The sequence below is a fragment of the Chrysochloris asiatica genome, unplaced genomic scaffold, assembly GCF_000296735.1.
Source record: "Chrysochloris asiatica unplaced genomic scaffold, ChrAsi1.0 scaffold00025, whole genome shotgun sequence".
NCBI lineage: Eukaryota > Metazoa > Chordata > Mammalia > Afrosoricida > Chrysochloridae > Chrysochloris > Chrysochloris asiatica.
In genome coordinates, this window is record NW_006408543.1 from 11351365 (window position 1) to 11376858 (window position 25494).

General features: G+C 47.6%; 1 protein-coding gene across 1 annotated transcript in view; it reads right to left on the reverse strand.

The window, feature by feature from the left end:
- The window catches only part of CDC42BPB (CDC42 binding protein kinase beta (DMPK-like)), a 114138-nt gene that overhangs the window by 42202 nt on the left and 46442 nt on the right, over positions 1-25494 (reverse strand). Inside the window, exons 3-5 of the mRNA XM_006839540.1 lie at positions 21705-21788; positions 16579-16674; positions 9219-9367 (exon numbers count right to left, since the gene is read on the reverse strand). Of these exons, the coding sequence (XP_006839603.1) occupies positions 9219-9367; positions 16579-16674; positions 21705-21788 (329 nt within the window). The remainder of the gene's footprint in view (positions 1-9218; positions 9368-16578; positions 16675-21704; positions 21789-25494) is intronic.

Genomic DNA, 25494 nt, shown 5'->3' on the forward strand with positions numbered 1-25494 from the left:
TGATGCACTCAAGTGTGGCAGCGGTAGTGAGGTTGGCCCAGGATCGGACATTGTTTCGTTCTGCTGTGCATGGGGTCGCTATGAGTCGGTTCCGACTTGATGGCACCTGACAACAACAAATACTTCAAGTTCAGACCTATATAGTATGAGAACCTTATAATACAGCCTGCTGTGGTGCTGAAGAATCAGCACTGGACAGTGAATCACAAAGTCGGCAGTTCAAACCCACTAGTTGCTCCTTGGAAACACTGAACAGGGTCGCTATGAGTTGGAACCGACTTGATGGCACTGAACAACAATAAATACTATAAGGAGTCCTGGTGTGGCACTGCAGAATGAGTACTGGACCACAAGGTTGGCGGTTCAAATTCTCCTGAAGCTCCTTGGATATTCTGTACGGGTCCCTATGAGTCAGAACTGACTCAATGGCACTTAACAACAACAATACTATTAGGGGAACAATTCATCATCCAAATCAAAAGTACAGTACCTGGCCCAGGACAAAATTCAGTAGGGTTAGGAAAGGAGGAGGAACAGAAACGTGAAACAGCGGTTTATCGTGGGAACTGCAATCAATGATGTGAAACAAAATGTCTATGAACTGATGAGTGGAAAACTGATTTGTTCAATACTGGGTGTTCCATGTACTATAACAAACACCAGCAGGGTTGGAGCATACTTTAAAGCACTAGTGCTCTTTACTAGTAGATTTATGAGCCAGACTGCTAACCACAAGGTCAGCAGTTCGAATCAACCAGTTGCTCCATGAGAGAAAGATGAGGCTTTCTGTTCTTGCAAAGATTTACAGTCTTGGAAACCCTATAGAGGAGAGGGCCACTATGAGTCAGAACTGACTTGGCGGTACACAATCACCAACACCACTCCTTGCTGGCAGTATCCACTGATAAGACAAAGCAGTATGAAAGGGTATGCAAATTTACTTTAAAAACAAAGGAAGTTGTTCAACAAAATACATGTGTAACTGTGTTTCCAGCACCCACTAATCATCGTAACCAAAACGTGGAAACAGTCCAAACACATACCTTCAGGACAATGGTAAGTCAACTGGTTAGATTCGTGTGAAGAAGCATTACATTACAATGAAAGGAATAAACTACTGACTACTTCCAACATCAGCGAGTTTCACAAACATGTGAGCAAAAGGTGAACGTTCCTAAGAAAAATATACCACAAAGCAAAAAAAATTTCGGAAACACTCCAAACGTAAATAAATCCTAAAGTAAGCATTCAGGTATATGAGAATACAAAACTATACACAAAATAAAAATCCCACAGTGAATCAGAAAACAAAAACTAAGACCACAGACAAAAAACCAGGAAGGAATGAAATCAGAGCTGATTTAACTCAGGGCTAAAAAAAGAAAAGGACACAATCTATCAGAAATGAAGATTACACTCGCAAGATACCCAAAGAATAGATTTAAATGAAAATTTAATATAAACCATTGAAGGCTGGTAAAACATAAAATAATATAAAAGATTAAAAAAAAAAAAAAGGATCAGAGAAAAAGTGGCTGAAGATGGAAACAGAAGACAAGAAAGGTCCAGTATCTTCTCAGTAAAATCAAAACAATGAAACAGAATATTTAAAAATTATAATCCAAGAAAGTTTTCTAAGAATTTAAAACAAAGACCTGAAATTATACATTGAAAGGGCCTGACAGATTTTTTTTTTTTTTTTTTAAAGTTCTGCTTTTGTGACCCCGGTAAGTTGATAGCTCCGCCTCCCAGGGACTCCATGCCCAGACCCACAACAGCCTCACAACTGTAGGCTTGAGCCCATCTCTGCTGCCCCTCTGCTTGTTCAGTGCCATCAAAGCGCTTCCAACTCAACAACCCTGTACAGGGTGTTTCCAAGGAGCAGCTGTAGTTAGAAGTCTGGTGCTTACTCTACAGCACCACACCAGCTTGTTTGTAGTAACAGCCTTACTGAGATCAGGGAGTCCGGGTAGCACAGTAGTTAAGTGCCTGGCTGCTAACACAAAGGTGGGCACTTTGAACCCCCCAGCTGTGGGGGTTCTTTCTCCACAGAAGAAAGACGGGGTGACCGGCTCCTGTAAAGTCGACAGCCTTGGACACCCCACGGGGCAGTTCTCTGTCCTAGTGGGTCCCTATGAGGAGGAACTGACTCGCCAACAGGAGGCTTGACTGGGGTTTGTTAAGATCTAAGCCGTGGAGGCTTATGGGTCACCCAGGAAGTGCAGCAGCCCACAGTTTAGTCATCACCCACCAGTCAATCTCAGAACATAGGCACCCCTACTCTTCCGCTACCACTGCTCCCAACCCCCAACTTCTCATCCCCCCAGCCCCTGGCAACCACTCATGCACGTTGTTGCTACGGATTTGCCTGTTCTGCGCATGTCATAAGGGGCCCTGGTGGCACTGTGATTAAAGTGTGCGGCTGCTTAACTGAACCCTTCAAAGCTATCCGCATCCGCCATTCTGCAGGAGAAAGATGAGGCTGTCAGCTTCCATAAAGACCACAGTCCTGGAAACTACGGTCATAACGAGTCAACTCAACAGCCACGGATGTGTCTGGGTTTTTGCTTTCCTGGTTACTTTGGGGGGAGGAAGGGGCATTTCATAGGGATGGAGTGTGGCCTCTCTCACTGAGCATGTAGTACATTCTCAAGGTACCTGTCACAGGTGCATGGCCGAGCCCCAGATGATCTCTGAAAACCACTTACTCTCGGCGTTCGTTTCTTCACAGAAAAAGAGCGAAAAGGAGGAAACAGGGTGGAAGTGAGGAATGAAGAAGGACACTCTCCCAGGAAGCAGACCCAGACTGACCCTCTCCTCGTCCCACTGACCACTGTGTCGTGGCCCTCACTGCCCCTCGCACGCCATCCTCTCTGGACAGTGTGTGTGTGAGTAAGAATGAGGAGCACCAGCCTGAAGTACCACTAACAAAATGCGTTTCTTAAGAGAAGCTACATCTGTGTTGGAGGAACTCCAGGCAAATGCCCCTCAGAAGCCAGGCTTCTGAGACTTTGTCTCTCGTACTGTGGACATTTTATCAGGAGTCCCTGGAGAAGGACATCCAGCTTGGCAAAGTGATGGAATGGCACAATGGTAGCAGCAACTCAAAAGTACCAACTGTAAGGTTGGCGCAGAACCAGGCAGTGTTTTGTTCTGTTGGGCACAGGATCGTGTGAGTCAGAACCGACTCAACGGCACCTAACAACAACAAAGATGAAGTCTGCCTACCAAGCTCTGTGTCTGGCTCCCAGGAAGGAGTGGATTAATGAAGACTAACTTACTCAGATCTGAAAATATGGGGTCACCCCCCACTCTCTTATTTTAAACATTTTAGTCTTAGACTGGAAGGCAGGGTAGTTCACAGAGAAACGGAAAAACAATTTTTTAGGGAGATTTGTTGAAGACAACTAACCCAATGTCCCACACTGGAGACTGCCAGCCAGTATGAGGATGTTAATGAAACTCAGCATTTCAGGAAGAAGCAGGTGAGGTGAGGTGGAGCACATACCTGCCCGACAGGTAGATCTCCCCAGGGCCACACTAAGTTCAGCTAACCCAGGCAGACAGGAGATTCTTCCCTCCCAACCTTTAGGCCTTTCTGTTGTGTTCAGTTCCTAAGCACTGACATGCATGACTTTGAAAGTGACATTCGGGGTAAGCTGGGCAGTGAGTTGGTATTTAAAGGTACAACAGTGGTAATAAACGTCATTATTCAGAAGTAATCTGGCTGCTAGTGTGGGAGGAGGTTACAAAGGCGCTATCCTTGGGTAAGTGTCACTTCATCTCTCATACTTAGGAGATGTTATCAGGAGTCCTTGGAGTAGGTGACAGCAGGGGTCTCTTACAGTGAGGACAAAGAGCCAGAGCCCTTTAATGTCCGAGCAGCCCCCAGGCCACCACAATGCCTGAGACCCTGCTCCCATGACCTCTCTGAGGCCAGCGATGCAGAAGACTGAGAATGACTCTGAAAATACCTTCTCCTGGTCATGGCTGTGCCTCTGGTTCCAAACACAGGCGTGGACAGAGCATTCGAAGGACAGCATGGAAACAAGGTGCCCTGTCAGTCCATTAGCTCCCACTGTGAAGCCACAGGGACAGGGAAGGTGCCCAGGGAACACACTGCTGGCCGCCCCTACCCCCAGTCTTTTCTGTAGAGTTCCTCCACGTCACCTAACCCTCACACGGGACTTGCTGATTTTACACTGTTTATGCTTTTTGGTGTTCTGAACACTCCTTTCCCAAGAGGCCCCGGCTCTTACTTCATCCACACAGATGATCCTGCTCTGAGGACAGCTCGCTGCCCTTCTCAGCAGCAGTTTCCTTGGATGTCCAGGGTCCTGCCTGACCTCTGGGGAAGGGTGTGCACACATCTGCAGGGTAAACTGGAATATTAGAGATGGGTGCACTGTGGGCTCGTTGCCAGAGCCAGGCCAGAGCCAGGAAACCTGTAAAAGGTTGGCAGTCGGTGGTGAGGTCTCGCGCTACACAGCAGGGCCAGAACCAGCCCCGGCAGAGACGGCCAGGGCTGCGGTGTGAGCTCTGCCCCCCACTGCTCCAGCACCAACAGGTCTCCCTGAGCTCTGGACCTCACTCACAAGGCGCCATGTTGAACTTTCCAGCAAACACACACAGCTGTTTTAAGACTGGGTCATTCAAGCACTTGGGCTGAAGTAATGAGCTGTTTGGGGGAAGAGAAAGTTTTTAACTCACACATTTTAATGTCTCCTAATGTGCCCGCAAGTCAAATGACAGAGTAAAACTTCCAGAAAGTCAATTAAGAAAAGAAAAGCTTCCTAATTAGGGGAGAAACTAGGAAAAGAATCAACTATAAGAAATGTGGTCTGGTTAATTTCCCTGGAGACCTGTGACAGATACGATGCTTCTCTCTCCACCGGGAGTGAGACAGCATTCTCTCAAGAAGATGGGGCCTGAGACCCTTGTGTTGGAAACCACAACAGCCCCCTGAAAAACTCAAGGCAACTGCTGAACAGGGACTCATTGTCCTCAAAGAGGCGACTGTGGCGTTGTGGCTTGCTCTATGGTATGGGGGCCAGTAAGCACAGTGCAGCATGAGGCATGGAGCTCAGAGCCACGGGCAGCAGTAGAAGGTCTGAGTCTACCAGCTGTGTGGCCAGAGGCAAGTTTTCAGCCTCTCTGGGCCTCAGTTTCCTCACCTGTAATAAGGCAGCAGACCTGGGAAAAGGGACTGGCAGTGGGGCACCATCTTGGCTGGAGAGGAGGTGCTTCCTCCAGGGAAGTCTAACCCTGACCGTGCAAAGGGACAGCTTCTGTGGGAACCAGAGTAGAGCTGGGGGGGCCAGAGGTGTAGGACAGAAGATGCAAGAGGCTGTGGTGACCCAGGACAGAGAGACTTTCCAGTTACCTCCCAGTTGTGACTACACCCAAAGTTGAGGACAGTGAGCTCAGCTCAGCACCCCAACTGACAAGCACTCAGCTGGCACACGGAGGACAGAAAGTCAAGGGGTGTCCGGCCCTCCTGAGGCCAAGGGAGAGACCTCAGAGAAGAGCTATGGGAAGGGGATGGCTGAATCTGGGAAGGACACAGGTCAGTGAGCTGCCTGTCTTCCAGCCCCACGTGTGACCAGAGTTATCAGAGAGCAGGGCTCACTCAGGTGTCGGGGCTCCAGCAGCATGAGGCCATGGTGGGTGGCCTGTGATGGCCCATGAGGAGGGGGCGTGAAGGAGACATGCGGGAGGCCCCACAAGTAGCATCTGTTCCTGGGTGTGGTCAGGTGCAGCGCCCAAGAGCAGAGAAGTCAGTGCCCAGAGCAGGTGGTGGTGGTGGTGGGGGCAAGAAGCCCTCAGGTAGAGCAGAGACTCTAAATCCACAATGAACGACAAGTCCACAGAAACGAAAAGGTGGCAGAGGCAATGTGAGTGCCACTCAGTGGTCTGAGAAGACACTGGGTGATAACAGACTGAGCAAAGCGGGGACACTGAGGGACACGCCTGAGGGAAATGCCTAAGATGCGGCACTGAGTCCTAATGAGAGGACTTGATGATAGATATGAAAGTAGCCCCAAAGTGCTCCTGGGAGTAACTGAGCCAGGACTCACAGTGTGGCCTTGGAGATCTCAGGAGTGGCTGAGGTAGGGATGCCCATGGTTAGGAAGGCTGTGGATGTCTGGCCATGTCATCCTTACCTGTATCTCCATAGGGAGACTTCATCTCTGTGTACACTAGGAGCCTCAAGGGAAGAGACTTATGGACTCAGAAGACGGGGCCCCAAACAAAGCAGCCAAGTCCATGTCTAACTGCCCCCTGGAGCTTTATCTCATTGATTTGCTCTGAAGCATGAGGACCAGCTGGGGAGCCTCTCTAATAGGGAAGCCAGAGACCAAACAACCAGGAAACGGAAGAGGCAGACAATCCAGGCAGCAGAAGGAAATACATACGTATAATTGGTACCCACAAGAGACAGAGAAGAGCCTATACTCACGAAGCCAGAACAGAATGTTACATATTTAACTTCAGAGAGAGAAAAAAAGCTCCTGGACATTATATAAAACAAAAGTGACACTTTAATATAGGCCTAGAAGTTGAGGGACGACCAAAAGTAGGTCAGGACCTCCTAAAAGTAGGCCAGGAACCAGAGACACAAGAAAAATAAGAAAAAAGATAGAAAATGCGAAGAAGAGTCTAAGTGGTTCAATACCTGAGTAACACGACTTCAAGAAAGACCGAGAACCTGAAAAGAAATGATTTGAATAATGATGTCTCCTGAAATGGAGGACCCAAGTCTCCACACACATCAAGGTCTACCGGAACCTTGACGTACCCCAGTGTGAGGTGAATGACTGCCTCTCCGTTACAAATTCACCCTTCTTGCCAGCTAGCACAAAGCCCAGCTGTGCTGGATGAGGATGCTGGTAGACTGTATTCTTTTGTAGGAGTTGACTTCCCCTGTGTGTGGTGGCCAACAACTCCTGTCAGAGGTGTCCTCTTGCATTGCCTTAGTGAGAGACCATCCCGTGAATAGCTTTCCCTGGGACCCTATAGTGCCGATTTCCAGCATGATCCAGAAGAAATCCCAGCAAGCCCCATGGTGCAGCACTGGAGTCTTCTCTGCCGTCTTGTGAGGCATGGTGCGTCCTCTCCAACAATCTCCACAGCTCAGCCCTGGGAACAGTGGCTGCTGCTTCTAGCTGCTTCTCCGGCCAGTCTGTGCTTTGAGCGTTCTCTTGACGTCTTCCCAGACAGCCCCTCATGTTAGTCTTCCCTGATCAAATCATGGCACCTTGTCTCTCCTGACTAGGCCCAGACTGACAGAATCTCTGGGACTTCAAAAAACCACGGATAAGAGAATCACAAAGGACAGAAACGGATCACAACACAAAGCCATGGGAATCCTAACGGCCTCCAACTTCTCAATAGCAACACCGATGGAAGCACAATCTTCCGAGTCCCAAGAAATGAACCATTTCCAATAGAAAATTCCATACTGGATGAACTGTCATCTCAGAGGAGAGAATAGAGACATTTTACTTCACACCCTTCCTTTTCCAGAAACTACTGGAGAATATGGAAGCGGAAGACACGTGATTCTGAAAACAAAGGATCCCATCCCAGAGAGCTAAGGAGGAGCTCTCTTCTCTGGAAAAGAACTCCAGAAATGAGAACACCACATGACATTTTAAGTGCAGCCACCACAGAACAGAACAGGAAAGAAGGAAAGCCCCAGGAGGGAGATCGCCAAGAAAAATCTAGACTCGACGACTGCCAGATGTCTGAAGGTACAGAGCTTTGTAACTCCACCGTAAGTAGAGACAGCTACCTAGAAGGGTATGGCGCCCTGACAGCACAGTGGTTAAAGAATTGGGATGCTAAAGAAAAGGTCGGTGATTCAATCCCTGCAGCCAACTCTGTGGGAGAAGGTTGTGGCTGTCTGCGTCTGTAGAGATGACAGCCTTGGAAACCCTAAAACAGGGCAGCGCTCCTCTGTCCTGTGGGCTCACTGTGAGTCAGAATCAATTCCACAGCAGGGGACTTACATAGAAAGGGATGCTGATGAGAAAAAAAAAAATTTACATAACAAATGTTTATTACTGTGTATCACAATGCTCATTTGTGAGTAATAGCTACATTGTTGTTGTTAAAATAATGCCATCGAGTCGGTTCTGACTCACAGCGACCCTATATAGGGTTTCCAAAGAGTGACAGTGTGTCTGAACTGCCCACACTGCAGTTAGCCGTCTAGTCCCTATCCTACAGTCATACTACAGACAGACACCGAGTATGGATTTAACCAAAAGTTATTAATTTACAAATGTGGGGGGTAAGAGAGGGCAGCGAGTTTGAGAGTATGTGTGGGAGACAGTGTGTGTGCTCAAGTTCTGTGAAAGTGTGTAAATATGTGTGAAGAGTTTCATCATCACTTTAACATAAGTTATCTACAATACAAAATATATATGAACATAGCAATATAAGCTGTTGTTTGGAAGTATAAAGGCAAATACTGTAAGAAACAGCTGGAAGAGTTTACAAAGTTACTGCTAGTGCATGAAACGGGCTAGACACTCAGGCTTTCATAATATGAATGATTTAATTATTTAAAATTTCTATTATGAGATTATTTTGATAAAAACTATAGTTAAAAAAAAAACAAAAAAACAAAACCACCACAGGCCTGAGTCTTTCCTCTCAGCATGAGAGGAAGAAAAGGGGCAGGCTTAACCTCCCTGAGGGTCATGGGGCATGACCCCTGCAGCAAGGAGGTGGGTAAAGCCACTGAGACCACCGCCTCAGCTCCCACCTCCCTTTGACACTCCTCAGCCAACTCCACACCATCACTCAACTAGGTGCTGGGTCGTCCACCCCCTTCCTCAACCCAACCCTCTACTTGTGCGGGCTGGGGGCCGAGAGGGGATCAAGGCTGTTGGCTCTGTGGGGTCAAGCATGGGTCAGAGCTAGGAGCGTGGCATTGCCCTGCAGGCCCCTCAGGAGAGGGTATTGGCAGGGGAGAGGCTCAGCCAATGTCAGGTAAGAACGTCAGGAAAGGAAGTCCCGACTGAGGACACCTGAGCAGAGCCACAACACAGCAAAGTGGAATAAAAGCTGGGGTCTGCCAGGCACTGGGCATCCTGCCCTGCAAGGTACCAAGGCCTTGCCACCTGCCTGGTATCGATGAGTCCAAGGCTCAGAAAGGAGCTCTTGATCCACTAAAGGGGGTTTCCATAAAACAGAGAGAAGTCAGTTACCTGTGTACATAATGAAGCTGATGAATGGAATCAATGGCCAACACCATCTCACCAATGTAGAACCTCGCCATGTCTTCTGGAAGCTTGTCTTCAAATTTACTGAGCAGGGTCAGTAAATCACCACCCACGTAGTAATCCATGACCAAGTACTACAAATTGGGACAAGAAAAGAAGACACAACACTTTGTCATCACTGAGGCTGACAAGTAAAGGCCAAACATTACTGCGGAGTAGGAGATGGCAACTAGAGTCAACGTAAGCCTTCCAAGGTTTCCCCTCTGACAGAAAACTATACTTTTAGCATTTGCTTTAGGAATTTATTAAATAACATGAAAGTGAGAACCCTGTAGGCAAGTAATGCAGTGACATGAAAGGAGCAATGCAGTGACATGGAAGGAGCAATGCAGTGACACGGAAGGAGCAATGCAGTAACATGGAAGAAGTCATGCAGTGACATGGAAGGAGAAATGCAGTGACATGGAAGAAGTCATGCAGTGACATGGAAGGAGAAATGCAGTAACATGGAAGAAGTCATGCAGTGACATGGAAGGAGAAATGCAGTGACATGGAAGAAGTCATGCAGTGACATGGAAGGAGTAACACAGTGACATGGAAGGAATAATGCAGGGACACGGAAGGTCGTAGCATCTGCCAGTGCCATCAGTGGTACTGTGATCCCATTTTAGAGAGAGGAGAGCCTAGAAGCACTCAGTGCGGGATTTGTCTTTATGACAACAGGGAGTGAAGCCATGCAGATCAGAGGCTGCCTAGGTCCTCTCCTGATTACAGACCCCCACACAGAGCCTGCTGCTCAGCTCTCTGGGGTGTCTCAGCAGCTCCTGGGTCTCTGTCCTCAGCCTCTCACCAGGCTACATGGCACTATCGCCCAGCTAGTCCCACCAACAGTGTGCTGCAAGGTTGAACTGCTCTTCTGGCCCTTCACTGACAGCACGATTCCTGTCCATGTGCTCGCTACCCAACCCTCTCAGTGATGGACGTGGCATCCCTCAGGTACCAGGGACACTGACGTGTGTGGATCACCAGCAGCTCTGATCTAAGGAGGGCCACGGGCCACCAGCGAGCACAATGACAAAGATGGCTGGTTCACAATCAGGGTGTCAGAGCATGCTGGGAGGTTACCTGACATAGGTGAGCTAGGAGGAGCTGGCAGCTACGCTGAGGCCTGAGAGCTGGCTGAGAGCAGGACAATGTGTGCGGGGAAACGAAGAGGAGAATGGATGAGGAGCGGCCGAAGCCAGCGGTGGGAATGATGCAGACCGAGTCCTCCTGCTCCGGGAGAACGGGCTGGAGGGTGCAGGGCAGGAGGGGCAGTCTGGGCAGGAGGGTGGGCAAGGTGGCAGGACAGCAGTGGTCACTGAAGGGAGGGGGCAGGGAGCCCAGCCCCTGTCTAGCTGACCTCAATGGCTCCCAGGTCTACCTCACAATCCAGCAGCTCAGCAGAGCTCAGCCTGACAGATGGCCTCCTAGGAACAGGTTCCCCAGAGAAGGGAGCTGCAGGGGCTCATCAGGCAGACAAGTTGAAACCTATTTGCGGAGCTGAACTAGATGGGCCGTTTCGTGTCAGGAAACATGAGACTTAGTGTAAAGTCAATAGGACAACGCCCTGGCAATTAACTGGTGAAACAGGTTTGATTTTATGAAACCCTCAACTGAGATACCTACATGGGGGCTTCAGAAAGTATGGAAAAATGGAATTAAAATATTGAGGGAACAAGATGGTAGATCAGGTAGAAGTGCAGTGAGGAACTCCATCAGCAACAACCCAGAATATCAGACCAAGTAGGCTCAGGGGATGGTCCCAGAACTCTGAACCACATATCAAGGAATATTTAGAAGGCTGGAAAGCTTACAGCTAGGGAAATTTGTACCAGAAGCAAAAAATCCATTTCTTTCTATTTCAAGACGCTCAGCTGTTCCTGGAGCCACCATCTTGGGCAAGACAGAGTGGGAGAAGGATCAGGACAGCAACAGACACCTAACAGAACTGCGGAGATAAAGGAAGAAGAGTGAAAAGGGAAGACCATCTCCTGATCACATCTACTTGGAGGCAATCAGAAAGCATAAAAAATACCAAAATACACACCCATCTAAGTATTAAGGCCACAGATAACTCCTGAAGATGCCCAAAAAACACAAAGAGATGACCATATCTGCACATGTTCAGAAACGAGATAAAGTGACTGATGCAAATGAGCTGGAAGTAGACCTATGTTCCATACTGGAAAAGGGCAGGCTTTGGAAATGCCAGAGAAGGAATTCAGAAAAATGATTATAAAATATATCAAAACACTATACACTAGAGTTGAGAAAAATAAGGAAGAAGTCAGGAAAGCACTATGTTGCTGTTGTTAAGTGCCGTGGAGTCGGTTCCGACCCATAGCGACCCTGTACAGGGTTTCCGAGGGTGTAAATCTTTACGGGAGTAGAAAGTCTCATCTTTCTCCCGCGGAGCGGCTGGTAGTCTCGAACCGCTGACCTTAAGGTTCGCAGCCCAATTCGTAACCACTACGCTACCAGAGCTCCTTCAGGAAAGCACTATAGAGACAATCAAATAAGATAGACACAGCATTGGAAACAATTAAAAACCTACCAAAGAGGTCCTAACAATTAATAACAGAATATCAGAAATCAACAATATACTGAAAGGGCAAAGGAACAAAACTGAAAAGATAGAAGCCAGAACTAGTGAGCTAGAAAATAAATCTCTCAACACTACTAAGATAGAAGAGCAAGCAGAAGAAATAAAAAAATCTGAAGAAGTCCTAAGATTCATGTTGGACAACATGAAGGGGAATAACTAAAGAATTATTGGCATTCTGTAACAAGTCCACAGAGGAGAGAGTTGAAGAGCTCACCGAACCCCAGAAAGTATAGACCTTAAAAGAAAATCACCAAGACATATAATAATCAAGCTCTCCAAAATCAAAGATAAGGACAGAATCCTGAAAGCAGCTAAGGAAAAGAGAAGTATAACATACAAAGGCAAGCAAATTAGATTAAGCTTAGATCTCTCAACAGAAACCACGAAGGCAAGAAGGCAACGGGGAAACATATATAAAACCCTGAAAGAGGAAAAACTGCAAACCAAGAATCCTCTACCCAGAAAAGCTGTCAATCAAATACGATGGTATAATCAAAACATTCCAGGATAAACAGAAGCTAAGGGATTTTGCCAAAGCCAACCCAGCACTGCAAAACATCCTAAAGTAAGTTCTGTGGACTAAGAACCAACAAGAACAGACAACAACCAGAGAATGACATACGTGGCAGTATCACCCTGAATTCAATCAACAATCGACAAATCAAAGAGTCAAGAACAGAATAAAATTATAAGAACAGAGGATCTGGGAGGTCAGTCTATGATCAAAGCAATTAGTGTGAACAAAGGTAAACACATGGGAACAGAGATCCACGTGGTGAGAAGATCAGGTAGATTACAGGATAAAACAGACTGTCTTAAATGGAGGGAAGAGTAATTGGAATATAAGGTAACCACAACAGTGGGGTTGGGGTAGGGGGTTTCAGTTTGGGTGTTGGGGAGGGCAATACAAGAAGGGGGAGGAGGTGGAAGAATAAGATAGATAGGGCAACACTGAGACAGGTTTGCACGGCCTAAGTGAGACAGAGGTAAACAGTGATGCATGCTCAACCTTGGAACAATAGAGCTCTGGGACACAGGGATCTAGGTATAGCTTGAAAAGGGAAAATGATACTAAAATGCTTGACTGTCTTATGAATATTGGTTTCCCTTGCCTACTATTGTAAAATAGAAACTTGAGTGGGATAGAAAAGAATGCTGGGAAACATGATTACGGAAAACTCGTAAGCTCGTCTTCAGCCTATAACTAACTGGAATACCTAAAAGGGGTTCTAGAACTTGCCCAGTGAAATAGACCTCTTGCAAAGCCTTTGTAGAGTATAGGATCTTAAGTGGAGTCCTGAGTCCGATCCAGAACCTAATGAGGTGGGCATTCCCACCAGCAAGCACAAGCAGACCAGCCTGGAAGAGCTAGAGTGACAGAAGACACATCTTCAAAGAAATATCATCAGGAAATACCCAAAACAAAAATGTCAGCATGACTGGCTACTACAAGAATAAGCAAGTTGTTCGCCAGGAAGCCATCAAGACAAGCAATCAAGTTCCTTCAGGACAAACTCCCCTCTAAGACTGAAACTCAAAGGGAACACATGAACAGGTATGTAAGCTTGCTGACGACCACAATGGTCTACTGGTGAGTGGAAGAGAGGGAAAGGCACCAATGAAGAAATGGGCTGAGTTCAACCACAGTCCACTGACTCCGGCTGACCTGGAGATGAGAGAGAGAAGAGGAAGGACTGGTTGGTCCAAAGTGTGGTGAGACCTGAGGACACTTGAGCCCATGGACAAGGACATAGCCACAGAGGGCTAGAGCTGACAGTGAAGCATCCAGCTGATATGAAGTGAGGGGAGATGCACAAGAACACCCAAACTTTCAGACAGTACCCATTTGACCTAGCCTCGATGGCTTGATAATCAGAAATTGACTAGAGAAGACTACAAAACAAAAAATAAAAAATTTTTTCTTTTTATAAAGGAAACAAGGGTAAATTGCTACAATTTGATGAACCTGACCTATACTCATGGAGGCAGTAACTCTAAAAACCAACAGAGAGGGAAGAAGTCTTCACATGAAGTATCAATACTATCCCCTCTGTACACAGGGTAGATAGGGATGGGCAACTTAGACAATGGCTACCTAAAATGAGGGGGCGATAAAGGCACGAAGTGTCTGGCTTACAAGGTTTCAAGAGAGAGTTTAGTTTAAGAGTGTGTGTGGGGTGGAGGTGGGAGGGTGGGTAGAAAAAGTCCCCACTAAATAAGTTTTCATCTTGTCTAGTCGGGTCTGGTGAAAAGAGATGGGGATAAGCTTTGTATGATTCAATAGTGAATAATTGTTATCATGACTAATTTAGACCGTCACAATTGTAAAGGTAGAAGTTTTGTAACAAAACGGGAGTGGTTAATCTTACAGTCCAGAAACAGAGCACAAGCAGAATGTAGGACCTTATCCAGAGATGGAAGCAGAGATGGGGACATGGAGAAGAGGGAGCAGCTGAGGACTCTAGATTCATGGGAAGAGAGGGACTAAGAGCTGGTGGGCAGGAGGCAGATTTGCAGAATGAGACCTTTAGAAGTGTAAATTATTATATATGCCTGAGTGTTTTTTTGTGTTTTTTTTAAAAAAAAGCTAAAGTGAATAGAGAGAAATACTGCTAACTGATGGTATATGGAGGTGATTATAATCACTGTAATGAAACAAGGTGTATGATTTCTTGAATGTAAAACTGATGATCTGCCCTGTAAACTTTCACTCAATCCACAGTAAAAACCTTAAAAAAAAAAGATACCACTGAAACCCCCATGCCAAAGAACATGGATGAGATCTGTAGGGTGCTCAGCATGAAACTGAGGACTCGGAGAGAAAACCTGGGACCTGGAGCTCAAGCTTCCACACCAGGAGAGATGACAACAAGGGCGCTCACTTCATATCCTGAGCAGGGCTCTGTAGGCCAGCCTCCACCTACCCTGACTGCTCCCTGGGCTCTTTCTGCCCTTGCAGACCTGCACCCACCCTCACCTCAGCCCTAAGAAGTGTGGCATGCACAGAAGCATACCTGCATCTGGGCGTCAAACAGCCAAGCCCTGGACTGCAATGCTAACAACTGGATCCACGTCCACAAACCAGAAGCTTCACAACCCCGGCCTTCTCTCTTCCCTTTCGTCTTCACTGAACATCTAAATGGGCAGCTCCCCAAACCCCTAGTTCTCTAGACAAGACAGCTTCTTCGCTGGGGTCCTAACTGATGTGTCTCAACTGAGAGGAAACCAGGTGACAGCCAGCACTTTATACAGCAGTCCTGTAGCTCTCAGGCAAATATGAGAAACAAAACCCAGAGTATCTGCCTTTGCCCAGTACTCAGGGCAACCTGTTCCACTCTTAATAAAACACGACATGAACTGGAGAGCTACTCCTGTCCTCTGAGCAAGTCCAGGAGGCAAAGGGGCCTCTGGGGCTCATGTGGAGACACCCTGAACACTCTCAGACCCTGCAGTCGGCAGGATGAGGGGTGCTGGGCAACCAGAACCACCGCACAGACCAGTCCGGCCTGCTCCAGTTCTGATCAGTAGTGCAACACCCTCCAGCAAGTGGTTGAGCTTGTGTCGGCCCAGATTCCCTGTACACAAAGTGGAAAACTCAGAAGACTGCCTAGCTCACAGGGCCACCGGGAAGACAAGAGAGGCCCCATAAACAGTGTACTTTTACAGGCCAAAAAGACCATAACAAACTGATCTAGCTAATTCTAGACCCTCAAATCTAAGGGTGCCCATGACACTTGAAGGGAGTATTTCACGATGAGTAAGAGGAACCCCCAGTCCTGGAGAAGGACATCTTGCTTAGTACAGTGGGGGGAAGCAGACAGGAGGTCGACCTTCAGTGAGATTGGACTCAAACACAATGACAATTGTGAGGATGACACAGGACCAGGCAGTGTTTTGTTCTGCTGTAACGTGGGGTTGCTAGGAGTTGGAACTGACTCGACAGCACCTAACAACGTTTCAGTCTGTCGCAACAGATGGGGCCTTAGGGTGAGCGTCCAAGCTACTTGCTATGGAAAAGGAAAGTGGCTGTGGTGACGGCTGGCAGGTAGCCTCCCAGCCCCCACTGCTGAGGGGCATGTTGTCTGTGGAGGCCCCACTAACCAACACTCAACAGTGACGTTTCCTGACTTCCTGAACATAGCGGTTTTGTGAACACTCGTGCCTTACACCACAGGTTTGACAGGCCTTCAGTTTCTAAGAAGAGTTGTCTTGGCCTATGGTTGATTTAAACCACACTGTTTATGTTTCGTAAACACCAAAACCTACACACGTGGCAACCACAAGGACTCACAGATGTGCCAAGTTAACGTGGAAACGGTCACCCACACACTGTGTCAGGTCTCTGAGAAGCCAGCTCCTCACTGAGGCAGGACACACACCGGCTCAAAGTGCCTCACACAGCTGCCAACCATACGCAGGTGGGCACATGCTCACCAAGGGCGATGCTCCCACTCCCCTTTCACCCTCCATCCCTGTTCCTATTCTTAGTCCCTATCATCATCGTTCAGTGAGCAAAACACGCAGGTTACCTAGTGAATACAGAAAAACAGTGATCCCACACGTGACTTTCTTCCCCGCTCTACCTGGTGATTCGCCTTGGTTTTACACAGTGGCACACATGTCTCAGTGACAGAACAAAGCAGACAGAGAGCCTGGGCCCTGGGGGCAGCGGCGGCGTTGGCGCATGCCCAGACCTACCAGGTAGTTCTCGTCCTGGAAGGCGTAGTGCAGGGTCGTGATCCACTGGCAGTCGCCATTCACCAGCACATCACGCTCCTCCCGGAAGCACGCGGTCTGTGGAGACAGTAGGGGAGAGTTAGTTCGTGTCCAGTCGGATGGCAGGCTGTAAAGCGGACCGTTTGGGCCCTGTGGCTGCAGCGCTAGGGACTGCCCACACTGATGTCCTCCTCCATGGCCTGGTTCTCGTGCTTGGATAGCCTGACGGGGTGGGGCTGCTCCTCCCTAGCATCACCCACCCTCTCTTCTATGCCAGATCCATGCCGCATGGTGGTGCCCCGGCACCCACCCAGCTGTCTCAACTCCACTGCCGTCCCACAAAACTAGGGTGCTGAGCCTTCAAACCCTAAAAGTCAATCCCACAAAATGCTTACATAGACCTAGGAAGTATCTCTAACTGTGAGGGTGGGGCAGGACCCGGCAGTGTTTTGTTCTTTTCCGAATAGGGTCGTAGTAAGCTGGAACTGACTTGATGGTACCGAACCACAATGGTAAATCCCGTAACATTCAATTTTGCAACAACAGATAATGAACAACAACAAAAAATCTGTAAATGGTTACATAGGTAGATACGTACACATGCTTGTTTGTGCCATACGTATAGTCACATGTTTAGTACAATAAGGTACCTAAGGGGCACAGTTTAAGATACTTCCTAGATCTATCCAAACATAGTTCCATGGGACAATGAGGTCAACCGGCAAAACTCAGTGGATGAAGATAATGTTCTACATCCTAATCTGGTGAAGTGGTGTCTGAGGTATTTGATGTGATCTCTTCCTGTCTGGAGCAAAGGGTGAAGAAAACCAAAGACTCAAGAAGAAACCAGCCACGAAAGTAACAACCCACAAGAACCACACAGTCTCATCTAGCCTGAGACCTAAAGAACTAGGCAGTGCCTGGCTGCCAAGCCCAGCTGTTCTGATTAGGGGCACAACAGATAGGGTCCCAGACAGAATGGGAGAAAATTGTAGAATAAACCTCAAGATTTATAAATACTTACTAGACTGATACGAGAGTGTAGAACCTCCCCCCCACCCCACAACTACTAATCTTTACACTGGCCTAAAAATAAACAACAACACTTGTGAGGAATGTGTTCCTCCAAACAGTAAACAAAGCAGGGACACTGGAGGGATGGAGACGGACCAGCAGCGTGGAACTAGTGAGAATGCTGACATACTGCAGGGACTGGAATCACCATCACAAACAGTGTGTATCAACTATTGAAGGAGAACCTCATTTGTTTTGTAAACTTTCACTTAAATCACACACACACACAATATGCTGTTTCTAAGTGCATATTTAGAGTTTACGGTTCCCGAAGAGCGGCTGGTAAATTTCAAACAGGCCAACCTTGTGGTCCCAACTGATCTTTCCTCACAATTGTCGTTACGCATGAGAGCCCATTGCTATGCCAATTCATGTCTCTGAGAGGGGTCCTCCACTTAACGAAGCCTGATGTCCTTTCTCCAACAACTGGTACCTCTTGACAGTATGTCTAAAACATGAAATGAAGTCTCACCATCCTGACTGCTGGGGAGCATTCTGGCAGTACTTCTTTCAAAACAGATTCATAGATTCTTCTGGAAGTCCATGGTATTTTCAATATTCTTCTCCAACACCATAACCCAAATGCACCAGTTCTTCTTGGCTCTTCCTTTTTTATTGAGCAACTTTCACATGCATATGAGGCTACTGAAAAGAAAAGACCTGAGTGCAGCTTAGTCCTCAAACTGACATCATCTTTGTTCTTCAACACTTGAAAGAGGTCTTGAGCAGCAGATATGCCTAATGCAATACATCGCTGGATTTCCTGGCTGCCGCTTGCATGAATGTTGACTGTAGATTCAAGCAAAATGAAGTCTTTGACAACTTCCATCTTTTCTCCATTTATCATGATTTATTGTTCCAGTTGTGAGGATTTGTGTTTTCTTTACATTGAGGTACAATCCATACTGAAGGCTGTAGTCTTTGATCTTCATCAGTACTTATTTTAAGTCCTCTTTGCTTTCAGCAAGCAAGGTTGTATCATCTGCATATCACAGGTTGTTAATGAGTCTTCCTCAAATTACAATGCTACATTCTTCTTCATATAATCCAGCTTCTCTGATTATTTGCTCAGTGTACAGACTGAGTAAGTATGGTGAAAGAACACAACCCTTTCCTAATTTCAAACCATTCAGTCTCCCTTTGTTCTGCCTGAATGACTGAATCTTAGTCTATATACAAGTTCCTCATGAGCACAATTAAGTATTCTGGAATATCCATTCTTCTCAAGGTTATCAATACTTGTCATGATCCATAGAGTCAAAAGCTTTTGCATAGTCAATAAAGCACAAATAAACATCTTTCTGGTATTCTCTGTTTTCAGCAATGATCATCCAATGTCAAGCAATCATACCCCTAGTTTCATGTCTTCTTCTGAATCTGGTTTGAATTTCTAGCAGTTTCTGTTGATGTACTGTTGCAACCATTTTTAAATTATCTTCAGAAAATCTTACTTGCATGTCATTCTAATGATATTGCTTCATGCTTTCCACATTTCACTGGGTCAATTCTCTATTGGCCAAGTAGCGGTCTTTCAAATTTCTTGGCATAGATGAGTGAGCACCTCTAGTGCTGCATCAGTTTGTTGAAAGATTCCAATTTGTAGTCATCAATTCCTGGAGCCTTTGTTTTTCGCCAAGGCCTTCAGTGCACCGTGGACTTCTTCCTTGGGTACCATTGGTTCTTGATCATATAGAACTGCTTGAAATGACAGAACATCTACCATTTCTTTTTGTATATCCTTCCATCTTTTTTTTGATGTTTTCTGTATCCACTCAATATTTTGCCCATAGAATTCCTTCAATACTACAAGCTGAGATTTGAATTTTTTCTTGGCAGTTCTTTCAGCTTGAGAAATGCTGAGCATGTTCTTCCCTTTTGGTTTTCTAATTCCAGGTCTTTGCATGTTTTATTATAATACTTGACTTTGCCTTCTCAAGCTGCCCTTTAAATTTTTCTGTTCAGCTCTTTGACATGCATATGAGGATATTGAAAATTTCTTCCATTTGCTTTAGCTTCTCTACACTCCAGAGCAAGTTTGAGAGTCTCTTCTGATATCCATTTCAGTCTTTTCTTTCTTTCCTGTCTTTTTAACTACCTTTGGCTTTCTTCCTGTATGATGTTCTTGTTGTCATTCCACAACTCTTCTGGTGTTTGACCATTCGTGTCTAATGAATCAAATCTGTTCTTGACATGGTCTTTAAATTGAGGTGAGATGTGTTCAAGGTCATATTTTGGCTCTGTGGACTTGTTTTTCATTTTTTTCAGCTTTAGCCTGAACTTGCATATGAGCAGTTGATAGTCTGTTCCACAGTCTGCACTTGGCCTTACTTTGATTGATGATATAGAGCTTTTCTACCATCTCTTCACCCAGATGTAGTCAATTTAATTCCTGGAATTGTGAATGAACGTGTTGCTATGAATTCTGTCCTCAAACATCTGAGACCTCCATGGGCGCTCACGTAACAGCATCTATTCTTCCCCACATAAGAAGCACTTCACGATTTTCCTGGGTTCACTGTAGTCCAGGGCTGCTCAGGGTGGGAAGTGGGGAGGCAGCCAAAAGCCTGAGAGGAGGCAGACAGACAGCAGAGAGAAGAGGCCAGTGGAGTGAGGCGGGGGCTGTGATAGGCAAGGCAGGCCAGATCTAGGCAGCAGCATTCTCTGCCTGAGGCCTGCAGACCTGGGGGTGACCCGTCAGCACATTCGGAGCAGAACTGGGTTGACCAGTGTTGGGTGCCTTGGTGGGAAAAGAGGCTGACGTGTGGCTGGGGAAGTGGTAAGGTGCAGGGGGGCATCGCAGAGAATGTCCACCCAGAACCTAAAAACTGAACTCACTGGTGTCTAGTCAATTCTGATTCACAGCGGCCCTCTAGGAGAGAGTAGACGCCCACCCAAGGAGTGAGAAACGGAGGCTGGGAGAGAGCTGGCCTAAGGAAATGGTGTGCAGAGCCATCGGGCCACCGGTGGAACACGTAAGATTCCAGGAAAAAGGGGCACTGGCCACAGAAGGGCGCAAAGAGAACGAGGGCCCTGGAGTGGAAGGAGAAAGGTGAGAAACAGGCACTTCCCACAGACAAGTGGCTATGGACCCCAAGATGGAGTAGGAATGACCAGGTCCCTCCCCAGGAAGGGCAGAGGAGCCAGCAGCTGAAGCACACTGTTCAGGGTCTGTCGGGGGCTGCAGGGCTACACACGCTGAGGCCAGGAGTCCCCACAGAGGGACAGAGGGTGGTGGATGGTGACAGAGCCTGGGGTGGGAGCAGGGCTCTGGAAATGACCAGAGAGGAAGCCTGGGCTCCTGGGCATTCAGAGGCAGGACCCAGTACTGAGGGGCCCTAAAGAGAATGGGGCTGGGCATGGACTGCAAGCCACAAGGTCGGCAGCTCAGACCCACCCTATACGGGGTCAGCATGAGTCGGAACCAACTCCACGGCACTAACAATTCTCCTCTAAGGACCCGATCCAAACCAAACCCACGGCCGAGGAGTCAATTCTGACTGCTTCTGACCCTGTAGGATAGAGTAGAGCTGCCCTATAGGGTGTCTAAGGCTGCAAATCTTTATGAGAGGAGGCTGCTTCATCTTTCTCCCACAGACTATCTGGTGGGTTCAAATTACCAACGTTTCCATTAGCTGCCCAGTGTTTTAACGTCCTGCATCACCAGGGATTAACAAACCATTTCCGATGTCAAACCAGGCTCCAAAACTCAATAATCCCTTTTGCATATGGAGCAGAACTGCTAAAAATACCGAGCGCTCCCATGAAGATCTTCATTGGCCTTTTCAGTAAACAGAACTCTAGCCAATCGAGTCCAGGGTGAACTGAGCAGGGCATCTGGAAAATGAATGAAGGGACACAGAGCCAAGGACGCCCAAGAGGATGGCCGCTGAGAGCCGCCCCTCCAGGAGTTGAGCAGCTAAGAAGCCCTCACGTGACAGAGTTTGGCGGTTTCCCTGACACCTTCCTCCCGTCACAAAAACCTGCGCTGGCTACTGCTGTTGATTTTGGAGAGGGGAGGGACACTCCATACTGACCTCTGCTCTTTTAAGCATCTCCCACTTGTTGAGGATTTTCATAGCGTAAATTCGTTCCGTGCTCTTCATTTTGACAACAGCAACCTGAAATACAAATGCTAGTTTAACAAAGAGTTCGTTAACTGAGTCACAGACTAGCACGGGGTAATGTAACCACAGGGAAGTTGTAGCTAACTGGGAACCCTGGGAAAGGAGCTGGTACAGTAAGGAAAGGGGAGCTTCCTCCCACAGGCAAGATTTTGCCCTTTCAATCATCAAAACTTGGTTTTAGCCACACTGCAAGTTTCATGGCATCACTTGCTGTGTTCAAGAAACTTCAGTTCTGTGTAATTCCACTCTCAGACTTGCCTCCTTGCATTTAATGGCCCTGTCCTGACTTGCGCCCACCCCACCCCCAGAAGCTGACTCCTGACTCTCCCGGCCAGCTCCACCCCTTTGCAGGGGGCATTTCTTTCATCCCACAGCTTTCCTTCACAGGGCCATCATTTGCCATTCGCACTTCGGAGAGTAACATTGGGCAAACTGACTTTTTTGGTGCCTCCATTTTCATAAATGAAATGGAGAGAGTAGTACTGACCCCCTAAGATTACTCTGAGAATCAAATGGGTCAGTACAACCAACGTAGGTAGAACAGGGTTAGGCACACGGCCGGTACTCAGTACGTGAACTGTCAGTCATGATTCATCAAGTTACCACTCAAAGGCCACCTCTTCCACAAAGTCCTCCTGGACTTCCCAGTTCCCTCCCAGTGCACGTCCCGGTGGTTGTGCTGTCTGTAAGTCAATCATTCACTGGCTTCTGTCCCATCATAGCCCGGCACGTGATTCTCGATAGTTTAAGTGACTTGTGTACCTTTGGCCTCCTTGCACACAGCAGGCATGAACAGAGTTCTTACCCACATGCCATTACATCATTGTCATGAACATGTACAGTTAACATGGATGGATGGGGTAGCAAGCAACGTGCTTGTATTCTCACTGACTCCTCCAACAACCTTACAAGGCTTGTCTCTTGACATCACATTTGACAGGTGCTGAATCTGAGGCTCAGAGGGGACAAACAACATGCCCGACAGGTGGCAGGGTCTAGACTCAAGCCACCTAGTTTGAGCATCATCTTAAGACTATATATTATAATGATGGGCATAAATAGTGACCACCTTCCTGGGTCCTCATGGTGGGGGTGAGCACAATGAACCAGCCCTGATGGGACCCCAGGAGACCCCCCAGAGACCTACCCCACCCACCTGACTCCCAGTCAGGTTCCCCCTCACCCACTTCCTTGTGTCCCCCTCTGCTCCCTGTGTGGTGGCCTCTTGGCAAACCTAGGCTGCTGCTTGTTAGCTACATACAGCTTTTAGGAACCGAGAACTGAGCTTGCTGCCTCCACTCTGAACACAATTAGAAGACCCCCACTAACCCTCTGCCAGGAAGTCCGTTTCAACCAAGCAGAAATGCTCCACAGGGTTGCCAAGACTGTAAATCTTTAGAGAAGTAGACAGCCTCATCTTTCTCTCACAGAGTGGCTAGTTGGTTTGAACTGCCTCATCTTTCACTTGCAGAGCAGCTGGTTGGTTTGAACTGCTGACCTTGTAGTAGCATCCCAATGCTTAACCCATTGCACCACGCAGGCACCTAAGAACACATAGAGCCTAGATAAGATAAGGCCAGCGTACTCGCCACGCATCAAAGAACCAGAATTCGGGCACACATTCTCCATTCTTTCTCTTTTCTCCCACTTAGAAGCACCTACTTTTTCTGTGGTGAGTCCTAGACGGCGCTGTAGGATAAGCACTGGACTGCTAACCACAAGGTCGGCAGTTCAAACCCACCAAGTTGTTCCTCAAAAACCCTACACAGGGTCACTATGAGTAGACACCGACTTGACAACACTTAACAACAGCAGCTAGATGAGACACACACCAGTGTGGGAAAACCCCAACAACTTCCTACTAAAACGGCCTACCTTAGAAGGAATGGCAGAGCTGACAAGTTCTGAGGAAAATACTGAGACTCTGACCATGGCAAGCCTCACACACAATCCAGATCCCAGTGGAGAGGCGATGCAGAACATTCCGCACTCTTGTTGGGAAACTTAATTCTTAAGGAGATGCCGCCGAGAGCACAGTTTATTTCCAGAAAACATACAAAATGGCTACAATGAATACGTACCTGTCTAAGGAAAACACTCATCAAATCTTGAGTATGCAGAAGCGTAACGCAACACCCCAAACTGTGTACTGAACAAGCTTTCTCGATTGTTTAACAACCCATGAAACAAGCACCATGTAGAAAATCTTGTTTGGTTTACTAGGAACTTCTTCCTGGCTAAAAACTCAGTCGTCATTGTTTTGAAAACAGCGAGTCACCAGCCGCTCCTCGGAAATCCGATACAGGGTCGCTAAGAGTCAAAACTGACTCCAAGGCACATAACAACAACAAGTGACCCTACAAATATCAGGTGGCTCCAGGATAAGTCAACTAAAGGCAAGACCTGAACGTAACAGTTACAGGTATGTCATGAAGGAGGACACCAAGGACAACCAACAAAACTGTCCTTGAGGCAGATGAAAATATCCTGTCCATTACAAATGTATTAAGAATTGCTAATGAAACTGCGATTATGTAAGGCCTACCCTACCCTTAAAACGAGGGTGTGGCACTGTGGGACAAAGTACTGGACTGCAAGGTCAGCTTGAACTACAACTCACCTGGAAACTCTGTACAGGGTTGCTATGAGTCGGAACCGACTCGACGGCACTTAACAACAACAACATCCTTAAAACACAGACATGGCACAGGCACCTTATTCTCGGTAGTTCATGAAAATATTACCCAAGGCGCGGGAGTGCATGAGGGGGGAGAGAGGGACAGAGAAGAAGGAAGAGCAAGGGGGAGGGGGCAGGGACAGGGGAGACAAAGCAAATGGAGAAAATCTGGGTAACAGGTTAGACTGGTAATCTTTGAAATCATCAGTTCATGTCGGGTTCTGGAAACTTAAAATTGTTTCCAAATACTTTCATTTCCTTTTTTTGTCAAAGGATTCTAGGAAAGAATGGGGCAGGGGCAGTTCTGGGGGGCTGGCTCAGGTCAGCCGGGGTGGGCTGGTCCCAGCTCCACTCCACCCTGGGCTCAGCCTTTCTTCCCCATGGAGTGAGGGGAGAGAGCTCCTGGAACCCCCACCTGTCGTGAGCTACCCTCACAGAAACCCCAACACACCCTGGGCTCTGTGTCATCTGGGGCAAGGAGCTGCCCATCTGGACAGACTGAGGCTGTCCCCAATATGCTCCGACAGAAGTGCTCCACTGTGCTCAAGAAAACGGGCAGAACCCCAGCTTCAAGCTTCTCTCAGAGACGGCCTAGAGCTCTGCTCAGAGGCTGTAGGGCAGCTTGCTCACAGCCGGGCATGGGGCTCTCCAGCAGACAGTGCTCCTGGCTGGAGACCAGCGTGCTCCCATATGAACACATAAGGCTGTTCCAGTCATATCGTGGACCTGCGGCTTGGCCTGCTGACTGCTCATTAAGGAAAAGATAATTCAGTAACAACCATCTGTGGAAAAAACCCAGGTCCCCTAGCTTCCGGCTTCACTCAGTACTTGCTGGGGCTGGGAGGCTGAAGTCGGGTACATGGTTCTGGGAACATGCAGGGAGATAATGGGGTGATGGGAATACAGCATGCAGGTGAGGCACTGCTGTCCCACCTGGCACAGGAGTGAGGGACCTGGAGGGAAAAGGCACAGCGGGAGTGTGGTGCCCAGGCTATGAGGTGGACGCAGGTAGACTCTGAGGGC